The sequence below is a fragment of the Neofelis nebulosa genome, chromosome 5 (assembly GCF_028018385.1).
Source record: "Neofelis nebulosa isolate mNeoNeb1 chromosome 5, mNeoNeb1.pri, whole genome shotgun sequence".
Lineage (NCBI taxonomy): Eukaryota > Metazoa > Chordata > Mammalia > Carnivora > Felidae > Neofelis > Neofelis nebulosa.
The window spans coordinates 15,240,370-15,254,488 of record NC_080786.1 but is presented as its reverse complement, the minus strand read 5'-3'; the positions used below and the strand labels follow the sequence as shown (position 1 = coordinate 15,254,488).

At 36.9% G+C, this 14,119-nt stretch overlaps 1 protein-coding gene across 17 annotated transcripts in view; it reads right to left on the bottom strand.

The window, feature by feature from the left end:
• Nucleotides 1-14,119, bottom strand: part of SLC4A7 (solute carrier family 4 member 7) — a 111,064-nt gene that overhangs the window by 65,694 nt on the left and 31,251 nt on the right. For 10 of the 17 annotated variants that reach the window (XM_058729672.1, XM_058729667.1, XM_058729673.1 and 7 more), the window contains exon 2: nt 4,086-4,167. In XM_058729672.1, coding sequence (XP_058585655.1) covers nt 4,086-4,167 — 82 coding nt within the window. Of the gene's footprint in view, nt 1-4,085; nt 4,168-13,227; nt 13,452-14,119 lie in introns of those variants that run through there. The other 7 variants (XM_058729668.1, XM_058729674.1, XM_058729678.1 and 4 more) reach the window with 7 other exon arrangements.

The following is a 14,119-nucleotide window of genomic DNA, read 5'->3' as shown; positions in this document are numbered from 1 at the left end:
GTTCTTTTATTTTACAGAGCACTAAACAGAATGTTACATCATGGGTTAACACCACTGACTGATAAACATACTAGATAAACAGGTTACTTGTGTAAGCATTAGTTTGCAAGGCTAAAAACGTATTTTGAGAAAGAAATCATACTATGCAGACATAAATTTATTCCATCTACATTTAATGTCAACCCTAGGTGACAGAGATTCTTAAGAGATATGTCTTAAGGGTAATACTTTATAATCAATATTCACAAATGGACATTTATAAATATTTATTAAAGTTTTGAAAATCCCAAATCAGTAAGGTCCAAATTCCTGAAAGCTACATTAAATGTAAATGGTCCAAATATTCCAATTAAAGGGCATGAATTGTCAGATGGGGGGGGGCAATACAATAAGGTTATCATATGCTTCTGGAATATAAAAGGTCACTGCTGATGCTGCATTATTCTGAGTTTGTATTGTAACCAACAAAACAGTTATAAAAGGCAGTCTCTGCTTTTGCCCACTAAATAAAACTTAATCAGGGAACTAGGACAGCTAGCAGCACTATGTCAAATACTGAGGCATGAACTTGATTTCTTAAATAGTTTAAGTAAAGTTCCTATCTAAGCTGTGTGAAGTGAAAGGGGTGGTGGGCTACAAATTTAACTAACTTGCAACCATGCAAAAGCCTTCTGACACACAGCTGCTATTTGTCATTATATACATTTAAAAATTAACACGCTAAAATATGAATAGTCAAGGACACTCTTTTCCTAAAAATTTCATTAAAATGGCCAGAAAATAAATACTTCAAGAAACTCAAGATCTTCATCTTTACATGAGATTTGAATGTACAGCCAATCCTCATTATTTGTGAATTCTTTATTTTCCAGTTTGCCAACTTGCTAAAATTTATTTGTAACCCCAAAATCAATACTCCTAGCAATTCTGCAGTCATTTACAAATATCCAGAGCAGCAAAAAATTTGAATTGCCCAAAACACACATACCCAGCTAAGTTTGAAAAAGGTGATACTCTTGATTTGTTTCAGTTACCAATATATTAATATCAGTAAACTAAGTAATCACATTCAAAGTAAAAGAGAACTAGACCTACAGAAATACAATGAATTAAAATTATCTGCTTAAACATCTTCCAGGACCTAGTACTCTGCCTAATATATGGTAATCCCTAGATTAAAAAAAAAAAAAAAAAATTGTAGAAATTAACTACCAATTTTTTTTAATGTTACCAGAGAATCCCAAAATTAAAAATCATTTATATAGCACTAGGGTGGGCGGGGGGGGGGGGAAGCAATGACGAAAATGTTCTGGAATTAGTGTGATGATGCCTATGCAATACAGTGAACATACTCTAAAAAATTAATTACACACTTTATTTTTTTAATGTTTCTGTATTTATTTTGAAAGAGAGAGAGAGAGGGAGTGAGCACAAGCAGCGGAAGGGTACAGAGAGAGATGGAGAGAGAGAATCCCAAGAAGGCTCCATGCTCAGCCCAGACCCCGACCATGAGATCATGACCTGAGCTGAAATCATGAGCTGGATGCAGGGGCGCCTGGGTGGTTCAGTCAGTTGAGCGTCTGACTTTGGCTCGGGTCATGATCTCGTGGTTTGTGGGTTCAAGCCCCGAGCTGGGCTCTGTGCTGACAGCTCAGAGCCTGGAGCCTGCTTCAGATTCCGTGTCTCCCTCGCTCTCTCTGCCCCCACCCCCACCCTACATACACTCTGTCTCTCTCTCCGTCAAAAATAAATAAACATAAAAAAAGAGTTGGACACTTAACCACCTGAACCACCCAGGCACCACTAATTTATACACTGTAAGATGATAAAATTTACGTTAAATAAATTGTACTTCAGTAAGTAAAAAAAAAAATTATAACAAAACTCATGATTACTATCTAATTTTAGTGAAACTATTTTCTTTTGAACACTACGGAAAAATGTCAATTAAAGAGTCACATTCTCATCACTGTGCCCTGGGAATTACAAAGTTGTACTCAAATTAGTATTAATGGGTTCTGGCACATAGCCCCAGTACACCAAGTGAAAATAAATTATAGGAGTTTCCAATTTAGAAAGAATAGATAAACGGGAATATGCCAGAATCCGAAGATTGGGAGCTCAAGCCTCATCGTTTATTTGGCTCTTATTATCTATCACCCTTGGTGTCCTCTGCTATAACTTTTTCTTTCCTTTTTCTTTAACCTTTAACTTTATTCTGTCAAAGACCTATTCAGACAAACTCTGAGATAAACTTAATCTCTTCCTCAAACTTGATACTGAAATTTAGATACATACAAGGTGCGTAAAGCTAAAGGCTCTGGGGTAAACAAGGGAAGCAAAAGAACAAACATATAGCTAAGTCTGCTCTTCACGTTCTGGGTCACACATATTTGAGGGGTGACATTAAATGCTAAATGATGGATTCACCACACATTTTAATTGATAAAATTATTGCTAAACATTTCAACTGCCCTAGTCCCTGGAATTCACAAAATCTAACCCTAAACTTATAGATAGCAGAGGTTCCTTCTAGAAGCCCTAGTAAGCCTAGACTTTCAAAGTCAATTTTAGGGGCGTCTGGGTGGCTCACTTGATTGAGTGTCCGACTTCTGCTTAGGTCATGATCTCACAACTCATGGGTTTGAGCCCCACGTAGGGCTCTATGCTGACAGCTCAGAGCCTGGAGCCTGCTTCAAATTCTGTGTTTCCTTCTCTGCCCCTCCCCTGCTCATGCTCTGTCTCTCTCTCTCTCTCTTTCAAAAATTAATAAACATTAAAAAATAAAAAATAAAGTCAATTTTAATAAACAGGGCTTTCTTTCATCTCATAATATGGAGAAGACTTATTTGCCTCTTTCCATGTCCTTTTTAAGACCAACAGATTAAGGCCCCCATATGGTACCAGCTTTCACAAAAAGCTGTAACTTAAAAATGTAGTTCCCAAAAAGACCCCAAAATAAATCTATCAAAACATTTGCCACAAACACCACCCTAACCAAGTATTCAAGGTTAACGTCACCAGGAAGTCACGTTGATATGCGTCCTCTGACATGATACCTTGAAAAGAGCATGCCACTTCTGTGGTTTGTTCCCCAAATATCTATCATCTCAGTCTGTTCATATAACATTAGACAAACCCAAACTTAGAGACATTCTCTAATCACTACCCTTTAAATATGCTGAGGTCATGAAAAACAAGGAGAGACCAAGAAACCGTCCTAGAGAAGACCAAGGAGATGGGACAACTACATGTACTACCAGATCCTGAACTGTTCAACTGGATCCTGGAACAGAAAATGCACATCAGTACAAAAACTGGTGAAATCCGAATAAAATTTGTACTCTAGTTAACAGAAATATACCAATATCTTTCTTCATTTTCATTAACTTACGATGGTCATGCTAAAATTTAAAAAAGCTGGGTGAAGGGTATACAGGAACACTCTGTACTATCTTTGCAACTCTTCTGTAAATCCAAAATTATTTCAAAAGGAAAAAAAAAAAAAAAGAAACCATTTGCCAAGACTTGTTCCTGGAAGACAGACTAGCAAATAATTCATTTGCTCCATAATTCTATGCTGAGGTTATTACAGCACTTCAAAAGGCTGATGTAACAGACCTAGAATACAAACATCTAGATGACAACTAGTGATAACTGTAGCTTATTAGTCTGGCACTCTAGTTTGCTAAAAACACATATTACGTAGCTTGCTAGAAATGAAAAAAAAAAAAAAAAGAATCAACTGATTTTGCAACTGTGGTATTTTAATTTCCCAAGGCAAGTAATGGTAACCACCAATGAAGTCTGAAAACCATAGATTCTGAAATCTACGTTATGTCAATACTTTCAACAAAGATAATCAAGGAATGTTCTATTAACAGATATGAGTATGGTTACATGGGTGTTTGCTGTATTATCCCTTAAACTATATTTAGAAAAGCGTTAAAACATTCTCCCAAATTGTATGCTCTACCTCACAAAAACGAAAAGTTCCACAAATAGCAGGTAAAGTTTAAAGAACAGTAACAAACTTTCATTAGTAATTTATCCTGCTATACACAGGGTATTTTAAACAAACTTACTTTCTAGTTCTTCTTTTTCAAACTTGGTGTTCACAGTTGAGCTGGTTTTGCCAAGATCCACAACGGCTTCTTCATCAGGACCCTAAAATGAAATTATTCTCATTTACTCATGACATCAATATACACCAAGGACCTTCTACTAATAGGGGCATTATTTGAAATAGTTAAAAAATAGATAACAGATTACCTTCCTCGCAAAGAACCTCGCAAATAATTCAATTCTTATTATAGCTAACTGCATTCTTTTTAAATTATTTTTCTAGGCTTTTCTCCCCCCCAATCCACAGAAGATTATTTCAAAATTTCTTGGTAAGAATTGAGGTGACAATTTTTCACTGGTCCTTCTATGGCAGATTACTAAGTAACTGGTACGTATATTCACTTCAACAGAAAGACCATCCAGATCAGAAATGAGAGAAAACTGGGGCTGAGGGGTGACCCTTAGATATCAATATGGAATGTTTTCTTTATTGTTCTCTGCTCTTAGGTCCTCTAGTTAAAAGTGAACACTGAATACAGCTATACTGGGTTGTATTATGGTTCCACATAAAATGATCAAAAATGAGTCTATAGATTAAATATGTAGCACCACTTCCACTTGCAAATTAATCAAGGGCCAATCAAAGTTAAGAAGAACTTTTCATTTCTCTGCAAAGAAAAAGCCGTGACAAAATTTAACCTTTAAGGAGATCCTAACTTTGAGTTGTCTAAGTCTACCTTCATATTTGTTCCCTTCCTCAGTTCAACAAAAAGAAACATCTATATTGTAAAATATTGCAGAGACTGTTTTTAAGAGAATAAAATTTTAGCTTTAACTTCCCTTCTGAAGCTTCTAACTTAACTTTGAAAGAAACGTTATTAGGCTCGAGATTCTGTGCCACAGATAGAGACAGATGAGCAAATTCCCTTCCCTCGAAAAGTCTTCAATTTGAGCTGTAGCCCTCCCTGGACCCTGGCCCGGCATGCGTCAACTGTAGCTGTGCAAGGAAATATTCGGCCTGGCCAACGTTTCCCAACGCTCGGAGGCCTTGCACCTTGTCTAACACGACCACCACAGGGGCACCCAGACTGGGCGGGCAAGGAGGACGCCACCACTTGCAGTTAATCAGCAAAGTCTATTCCATTTTAATACTAGAGAACAGTGTACAAGGAGGCAACAGTGGACAAGGACTCTGCTATGTCCAACCAAGCCTGGGACCGGGGAGACACGCTGAAGGAAGACTTTCAAGAGTTTGCAAAGATATGCCAAGGATCTGAGGAAGAGCTGGCCGATATTGAACAAGCCCGGCTGAACTTCGAGAGGAACACGGAGGAGCGCACAGAGTCTGTGCTGCATACGCGGCCCACTGAGGAACCCAGGATACGAAACGTCGTTCAGCAAACCAATCACACCGGAGAGGGCCCAGCCTATGACGCTTTTGCCAAAGAATCAAAGCAAAACATGAATGCAAGGAAAAGGATGGTCAGGGAAGAGGCTAAGACCCAGAAATGACCTGGAAGGGGCTGGGGGCTTGATGAAGACACAGGTGGATACCCTGGATCCAGTTGTTCAAAGCAGGCAAAAGGATGGGCAACAGGAAATGGGCCCTGTTCTGGCTCAGATGGAATCAAAGTATCACAAACCTTCCAAAAGCAGGAGTAAAGAGCTTTCAAGAAAGAAAATGAATCTAATTCATTCTCTTTGAAGGTCCTTATGCTATGATTGGTACTTTTGCAGGCAACAGAGACCACTGGAGTTATAGAAGAGAATTAAATAATAATAATAATAATAATAATAATAATAATAGCAACATTAATTACATTATTAATGGTCCACTGAATATTACTTTTCTAGAATACTTTTTTATCCATCCAATTCTAGTACTTTTCAAGTTTTGCAAGACATATTTTCAGCCATTCCCATTTTTATGGGTGATCTTATAGTCCAGGATCTCCTCTAACACTCAGAATAAACCAGAAAGAACCGTAACGCAGTTAGCTTCTAACCACTGTCAATGTCCAAGCATAAACTGAAAGACTAGTTTAAGAAAGAATCAAATAGGAGGTTGGTTAAAATGATCTTCTGAAATCTCCTCCTACTTCTGATCTACAGTATCACACTTTTGTGTATACCTTTTTTCAATATATACACTAGATTCATACACAACTGTTCCTTATTATCTAAACTCTGTGTCTAAGTTCTCTTATCTGAAAATTCAGAAACTGAAACAATTTAAGTTTTTAAATTTTTTTTTTTAACGTTTATTTATTTTTGAGACAGAGAGAGACAGAGCATGAACAGGGGAGGGGCAGAGAGAGAGAGGGAGACACAGAATCAGAAGCAGGCTCCAGGCTCTGAGCCATCAGCCCAGAGCCCGACGCGGGGCTCAAACTCACGGACCGTGAGATCGTGACCTGAGCTGAAGTCGGACGCTTAACCGACTGAGCCACCCAGGCGCCCCTGATTAAGTTTTTAAACAAATCCCCTGCTACCCAAACCCTCAATTATATGCTTCCCAAAACTTCCCCGAAACCCAGAAACAGTACATTAAGGCAATGCAGATCTTGATATCCAAACTTATTTTCTGAAGGTTAGATATCCAAATATATAATCAGATAGATTTGGCTATCAAGAGTTTGTTGTATAGGACTTTGAAGGACTGGTGTTCAATTTAATACAGAAAACTCAGAGAAGCTAAACGACTTACTAAGGCTCCATATCTAAAGGAGTGGGAAGCAGGCTGTGTAGACTCCAAGATATTTTCATATAATGGACTAACAAAGAAGACCAAAAACAGACACGATTTATGGTTCTTCAAACTGCCTCACAACAATCATACACCCTTAGTAATGAGGAAAGGCTAGAGTAGAAAGTATAGGAATACACACACACACACACACACACACACACACACAGTACAAGAAAGAGTAGTTAGTAATTACCACCCATTAAGCATGTCACACTCTGAAATTTGTAGCTCTCCTCCAGTGATTTCATGCCCAGGTACAAAACACAAGCAGTCTCCTAAAGGACAATTATCCAAGAGGTAGCATACTGTGTATTCTTAAAGGGATTAACTGCTCCCATTCCAAACTTTCATTAGCAGGAACAATAGCCAAGATAGAAAGCTAGGAAGCAAAACATTTTTCTCTTACCCTAACCAAAAAAAAACACCTCTTTTCTTTCTACAGAGATACACTTACATGTTTAGATGTATTACCAACACGATCAGCTAACACTCAAAAATAGCTTAAGTTGGACACCTAAACATCTATCATACAAAAATCCTCCCAATATGTCCAAAAAGTGGCATGTTGAAAAAAGGGTGCCATCAGCATATCCCCTCATGACCCACCCAGCTTTGCTCCCGTTCCATAGTGTCTGTGAAGCCTTAACTAAGTCACTTAACTTAAAGCCAAGTAAGAAGATCATTTTATTGTGACTGGGCTTTCAACAAGAATGTTTTCATGTGTAACTTGCAGAACAAACTAAAGTTCAAACTTTTAAAGTCTAAAAATTTATAATACTAGTTCTGTAAAGACAGGGTTGGGGGGAGGGTTCGTCTGCATTTCTCCCTTCTCTTAAAAATTTCTCGTAGCTTTTCGACAGCTGTGCAACATGAATCAAAAAGGCAACCTGCTATAAATGCATTTACATTAAGGAAGCCACACAAATTGGTCATCTTGACATATTACGAGTAATACAACAAAGTATTCAGGCTGCATAAGGCTAAATACTGAAAATCGCTAAGAACAAAGCCATCAATGCTTCAAGGGGGTAATACATTTCTGAATTAAATAGACTGCATTTTAAATCCTATCATTTTAGGATAATGCTTCAAATATATAACAAAAAATGTTAATATACCGTATAAACTACATTTGCGTTAACATATATACAAAAAAAATGCACGTACGTAATAAATCTTTGGAAGGCTAACTTTGAAACTGCTAACACTGTCTCACACTAATGATTAGGAAAGCAATTATACACACATGTAGTGTGTAGATTTTTTTTGTTACAAACCTTTTAGTCATTTAAAAAGAGAATGAATTCAAATTTCTATCTGTTAAAATATCACTTATTTTTACATTAGCATCTAGAAAAAAACTCTTCCTCATTTTTTAACTCCAAGAATATAGTGGAAAACTAAAACTAGTAACAGCAAAGAGCAACCCCTGGCATCAAAATGTTCTTAACATCAGATAAGTGACATAGGCCGATGCCTATGAAGTCTTCCTAAAAAGAAATAATGCTAAGGCATTGAGAAAATTCAAATACAAGGAAGAATTAAAAAAGCACCCAAAGTATGTCAATGTAAGACTGACTCACTCTAATCTTAAAAAAATTATTTTGCCTTAATGTCGAATTTCTATCCCATTTCTATTTATAAAATAAGGTAACTATTCAGAGTACCAGTGTTCCATAATAAAGAAGAAAATAGATTTAAGAATTAGCCATAAAAGATCATAATGAAAATTTAAATTCTCTATGTATGAAAGGACACATGCACAAGGTTATTTATTTATTGCAGCTTATAACGGGAAAAGACTGGACACAACCCAAGAGTCCCTTAATAGAGGTATGGCTACACACCAATGGAATACCAAGCTACTGGGGGGAAGAAAAAAAAAAACAAGGACAGTCTATGTACGGGCGCGAAAAAATATCTAAGATCTATTATAAAATGAAATACACCAAGGTAGAGAACAATATATATGGTCTGCCACTTTCTGTGTAAGAAAACCCCCAGAATAGGAACATCTGATTTTGCATAACGAAACGCTGGGAAGGACATACAAGAAAAAGAAAAACTTATTACCCATGGCAGTAGAGACAGACTTCTGAATTCATTATTGTTTACATCGTTTTGATTTATTTTAACTGTGTGAATACAGAGACTTAAGTACGCCATGTTCTGAAAGTCATTTACCTATCTATCTTGGTGCACGGTGGGAGGAGATACTACATGAAAATGCCAAGCACAGGGCATAACCAACCAAAAAGGCTCCCATTTTTACTGAACTAAATGAGGAAACTATTCTGTGTTTCTACAAAAAATGCTTCCCTAGATTAGATAAGCCTTATGAGTTACAAACAAATATCTATTAGTTTCCTAATTAAAAGTGAAGTGAAGGCTTAAAATGTATCCTGAACAGTATTATGGTCATATAGAATTATTCACAGGAAATGCCTACATAAGTATCTAGGAGAAAACGCCAAGATGCTGCAACTAACTTTCATAACAATATAAAACTATTACTTTAAGGGACTGCGGTGGGGGGCGAGATGGGGGGGGCACCTGGATGGCTCAGTGGGTTAAGCGTCTGACTTCGGCTCAGGTCATGATCTCATAGCTTGAAGTTCAAGCCCCACGTCGAGCTCTATGCTGACAGCTCGGAGCCTGGAGCCTGCTTCCGATTCCATGTTTCCCTCTCTCTCTGCTCCTCTCCCACTTACTCTCTCTCCCTCCCTCAAAAACAAATAAACATTAAACAAAATTTTTTAAGAGATTTTTTTTTTTAACATATTGTAAATTCAGACACACCTAAAGAACTTGTTAAAGGGGCGCCTGGGTGGCACAGTCGGTTAAGCGTCCGACTTCAGCCAGGTCACGATCTCACGGTCTGTGAGTTCGAGCCCCACGTCAGGCTCTGGGCTGATGGCTCAGAGCCTGGAGCCTGTTTCCGATTCTGTGTCTCCCTCTCTCTCTGTCCCTCCCCCGTTCATGCTCTGTCTCTCTCTGTCCCAAAAATAAATAAACGTTGAAAAAAAAAATTAAAAAAAAAAAAAATTCACCCACCATTGCTCTACGTTAGACATGCTGATTCAGGAGGCTGAGATGAAGAACGAGTGTGTCTATGTATAATGACCTCCTTATGTGATTCTGATGCACACCGAAGTTTGAATACCACGTCCTTGGGTTATGATTCAGACTGAAGTCCTACATATTTAAACTGCTCTTCACTAAAGACTGCTTCATGCCCTTAATCATTTTAGTAGGCCTGCCTGGGACCACTGCCAGCTTCATTTACATGGTTTTGATCCTTCAGAAAATGAAAAGTACATTCCAATTCACAGTACTGTAAAATTATTATACACTTTCATTGTAGTACACAGAACCCCAAATCTATTAGTAGAGTTCTAAAAGTTGATCTGTATGTTAGAAGATTACCCCCAAAATGTGCAAGGTAATTTACCAAAGTATATATAAATAACAATGTTGTCCCCCAAAATACAAATTTCCTCCAAATAATTCCAATTCCCAACCATATCCCCAACTACCACCAAGAGGTGAACTTAATTAGAGAATTTTAAATTTACGGGCAAAAAGCTTAAGAGTAAGGCAAATAATCTTTCCTAATCCAGTTAAAGGGAGATCAATAATCAATGACCACCATTTCATAAAATAAAAAGTCAAAGAATGATATTCATAGTTTCTAAAGACACTCATTTAGTATTTTTTAATTCATTCATTACTCTAAAAAAAAAAAGCAGAAAAGAAATAAAAGGTATATGGGAAATTATTGCAAATTTAAAATTGCAAATATTATTTTCATTTTTTTAATGTTTATTAATTTGAGAGAGAGAGAGAGAGCACATGCAAGCAGGGGAGGGGCAGAGAGAGGGAGACAGAGAATCCCAAGTAGGCTCTGCGCGGTCAGAACAGAGCCCAAAGCAGGCATCAATCTCACGAACCCCGAGATCATGACCTCAGCCAAAATCAAGTCAGACACTTAACACACTTAACTGACTGAGCCACCCAGGCGCCTGTAACTAAAAATTTTAAACTCAGGCAATCATGCAATCCCCACAGGAAAAAAAAAAAAAAAGAAAATTTTGAAGCCTTGAGAAAAATGCTTTGTCCCCAGACACAGGAGGAACTAGGCAGACTCAAACACTGTAACAAAAAGCGTTCAGAAATTTATTTCAAATAACACCGTTAAAACTAAAGACAATGAGTTTTAAAAGAAAAATTTCAAAAGAAAAAAGTGAAGAAATGAAAGAATGTTAAGAGTAAGAAAACTGAAAGAGGTATGGGGCAATAAAAACTGGCAAGTAATGGCCTCCAACAGTAAAGAGGATCACTGGAGACACTCTACTGTCACACGCTTCATTATAAGGCACAAGAGTCATGGGCAAATGGAAAGCCTCATCAGGGTTCTACTTGAAATTATAAATCACAAATATTTGTTACTTTATTTCTATGAGGAGATGCATTCATGCCAAGTTCTAATTCAGTACATACACACCAAAAAAACATATAGAAATCGCTTGTTTTAGGGTTATCAAATATGTATATAGTTATTGACAGAAATAAGCATAGTAACAAAATCCATTTCCAAAACAGGTTTTTAAAGAAACGATGTAGACTTCATTGGTGGTATAAATGCATAGAAAGGCACCGGCATTCTGCACCAAAGGGAAGAAACCATGCACGCACAAAGATCCAATAGATGTTTTTCGGCAAAAGAAGGCCCAGTAGGTTTCCTATCATGATTCCCCATCTTCAGTCAGCATGGGGTTCTCATTACCTAGGTATTTTTAGAGTTCCATTGCATTTTTCTAGTGAAAACCCAACAGGAGACAGGCAGGAAATCCCTCAGCAATATGGTCTGTTTGCCTCTCTTCCCCTGGATAATACCCCTGGATCCCCATAAATCCAACAGATGACGAAGAAATCTCATTCATTTAAAGACTAGCAATTAAGGAACTCATCCATTCATTCAACAAATATTTAGTGAGTGTATACTGTGTGCCAAGCATTATGTCAGGTACCAGGGATATATCAGAGAATGAAAAACTAATACAGTCAAATGTCCAGCTCAACAATTACTTTACAGCTGGGTGGCTCCCAGTGATGAGAAATCCAGAGGTAAATGAATTGTCTTTTCCGTTCCCAATGAATAAATGAGACCTCATAGGTATCGACAGGTTTTACTTTTTTGGTTCAATTTTCTGATTTTATATGTACATTTTACACACACACACATGCACGCGCGCACACACGCGCACAAAGCTTAAGTGACTTAAGATCACACTGAGCTGGTCAAAGAACTAAAATTAAACGCCAGGTCTCTAGTCCCAATTAGATGGGTTCTTTATCCACTAGACAACAGACCAAGGTCACTAAAACATATGTTGAGGACACATAGTACTGTTTCTTTACACCATTTCTCGAAACTTATAATCACATATTTGTGTAACTACTTCTTTGGCTTTCTTGACATGTTTATGCAACTACTCATTTAACTTCTTTCTACTATCTTCCAGTAGAAAAATAAGTTCCATGATGCGGGAAATCGTGTCTGTTTTCCTCACCACTATATCCTAACATTGAGCAGGACTCTTAGTTAAGTTCTCTAATAAATACCTGAATGTCGAGTATGTTTCAAAGGACAAGACACTCGGCTAAAAATTTATACTGGATTCACTCAAAAACTCCTTACGAACACAATTAAAGCTCAAACATACAAAGGTACTCGATATTTTGAAATTTAGTAAATTGGTTTAAAAACAAAAAAGCCCATCATCGACACATGATAAAACCTAAATTCAATTCACAAGCAGGAATTTGCAGCATAATCAAACAAATGAGGTTTTATTTGAAACAGATTTTATAACTACATAACACATTTCACTAATTCTTCGCATAAGTCATTTTCCTACCTGCAAAAGCAAAATCTGTGATGTGTATTTTCTTGGCCAAATGATCAAAAGTCAAACTTTAACATGTCAAAGGCATAATATTGAGGAAAAAAGAAAGGCAAAGATGAACAATATATTCATAAATCTAGTCACATCCTTTTTTGACACTTGAGATTTACAAAATCTGTTATTAAAACAGCATCAGAATATGCCTACCACAAATTAATCTCTTTCCCAACAGCCTGGCCAAAAAGAATTTTTAAAAGCCTTATTCAAGTAATATTAACTGATCAAAAACCAAATTTTATAGAATAATAAAGATGCTACAAACATTGCTAACTTTTCACAAGGAGTTACTCTTTTCAGCAGATGACTTCCACAGCCAAGGACACAGAGGATGATACTATTCTAAGCCAGTGCTAATAAGCCTGACATTTCTTCAAGCTTCACTATTAAACTGAAAAAGCCAAATCTGTTTGTAAATAAAACACAAGATCACAACTAGATACATACAGGTAACTTCTTCTCCAGGCGAAATCTTTCCATGGTAACGTATAAATGCCTTGTCTTTGACAACGTAATGCTGTTAAGTCCCTTGAAGATTCCAGGGACAGTGAGTACATATCTGATTTAGGTCACTGTGCTTTGCACAGATGAACTCTTCTAAGTTGCTCTCATGGTACAGCCAATCACAGTCTTCTACGTTACCTAATCTTCCAAGCTAATAACTTATACAGGGTCACAGAAGAGACTTAGAGTATAATACACACATTTAGTTGTAACTGAAAACACCAAAAGAGAAACAAAGCAACCAGTTTTCAACGGAAACCTTTCTGCAAGGTTAGTTAGAAAGACAACATACTCTAAAGCTATAAGGGGATGACTGGAGGGAGGGAAGGAAAAACTGCCAACAACATTGCTGGTTAAATCTAGCCCTTTCACTTAATTCCAGTTAAGACCCAAAGATGTTTTCATCGAAAAAAAAGTCTTGTCTTATCATTACCACATTTATGCCAACTTGGTGTAACTATATTAATAGCAAGACGAGGAAATCATATTATGGTTTATAATTATTCTAACCAAAATGAAGTATTCATATGGATAACAGCTAAATGAGAAAAAAGGAAATGAGAAGCACCGCTCCAACTTTCAGACTCAAAATCTTACACTCTAAAAATGACAGAAGACCTCAAAGGGCCTTTGTTCACACAAGTTTAACACCTGTATTTATCATAGTGGAAGTAAAACTGAGAAAGCTTTAAAATATTTAAATTCAACTTAAAACAATAAAATCATTGCATGTTAACGTAAATAACATTATTGAAACATAATCATTTCCAAAAATAAAATATTTAGTGAGAAAAAAGGCTTTTACATTTTTGGTCATCTCTAATATCTGACTTAT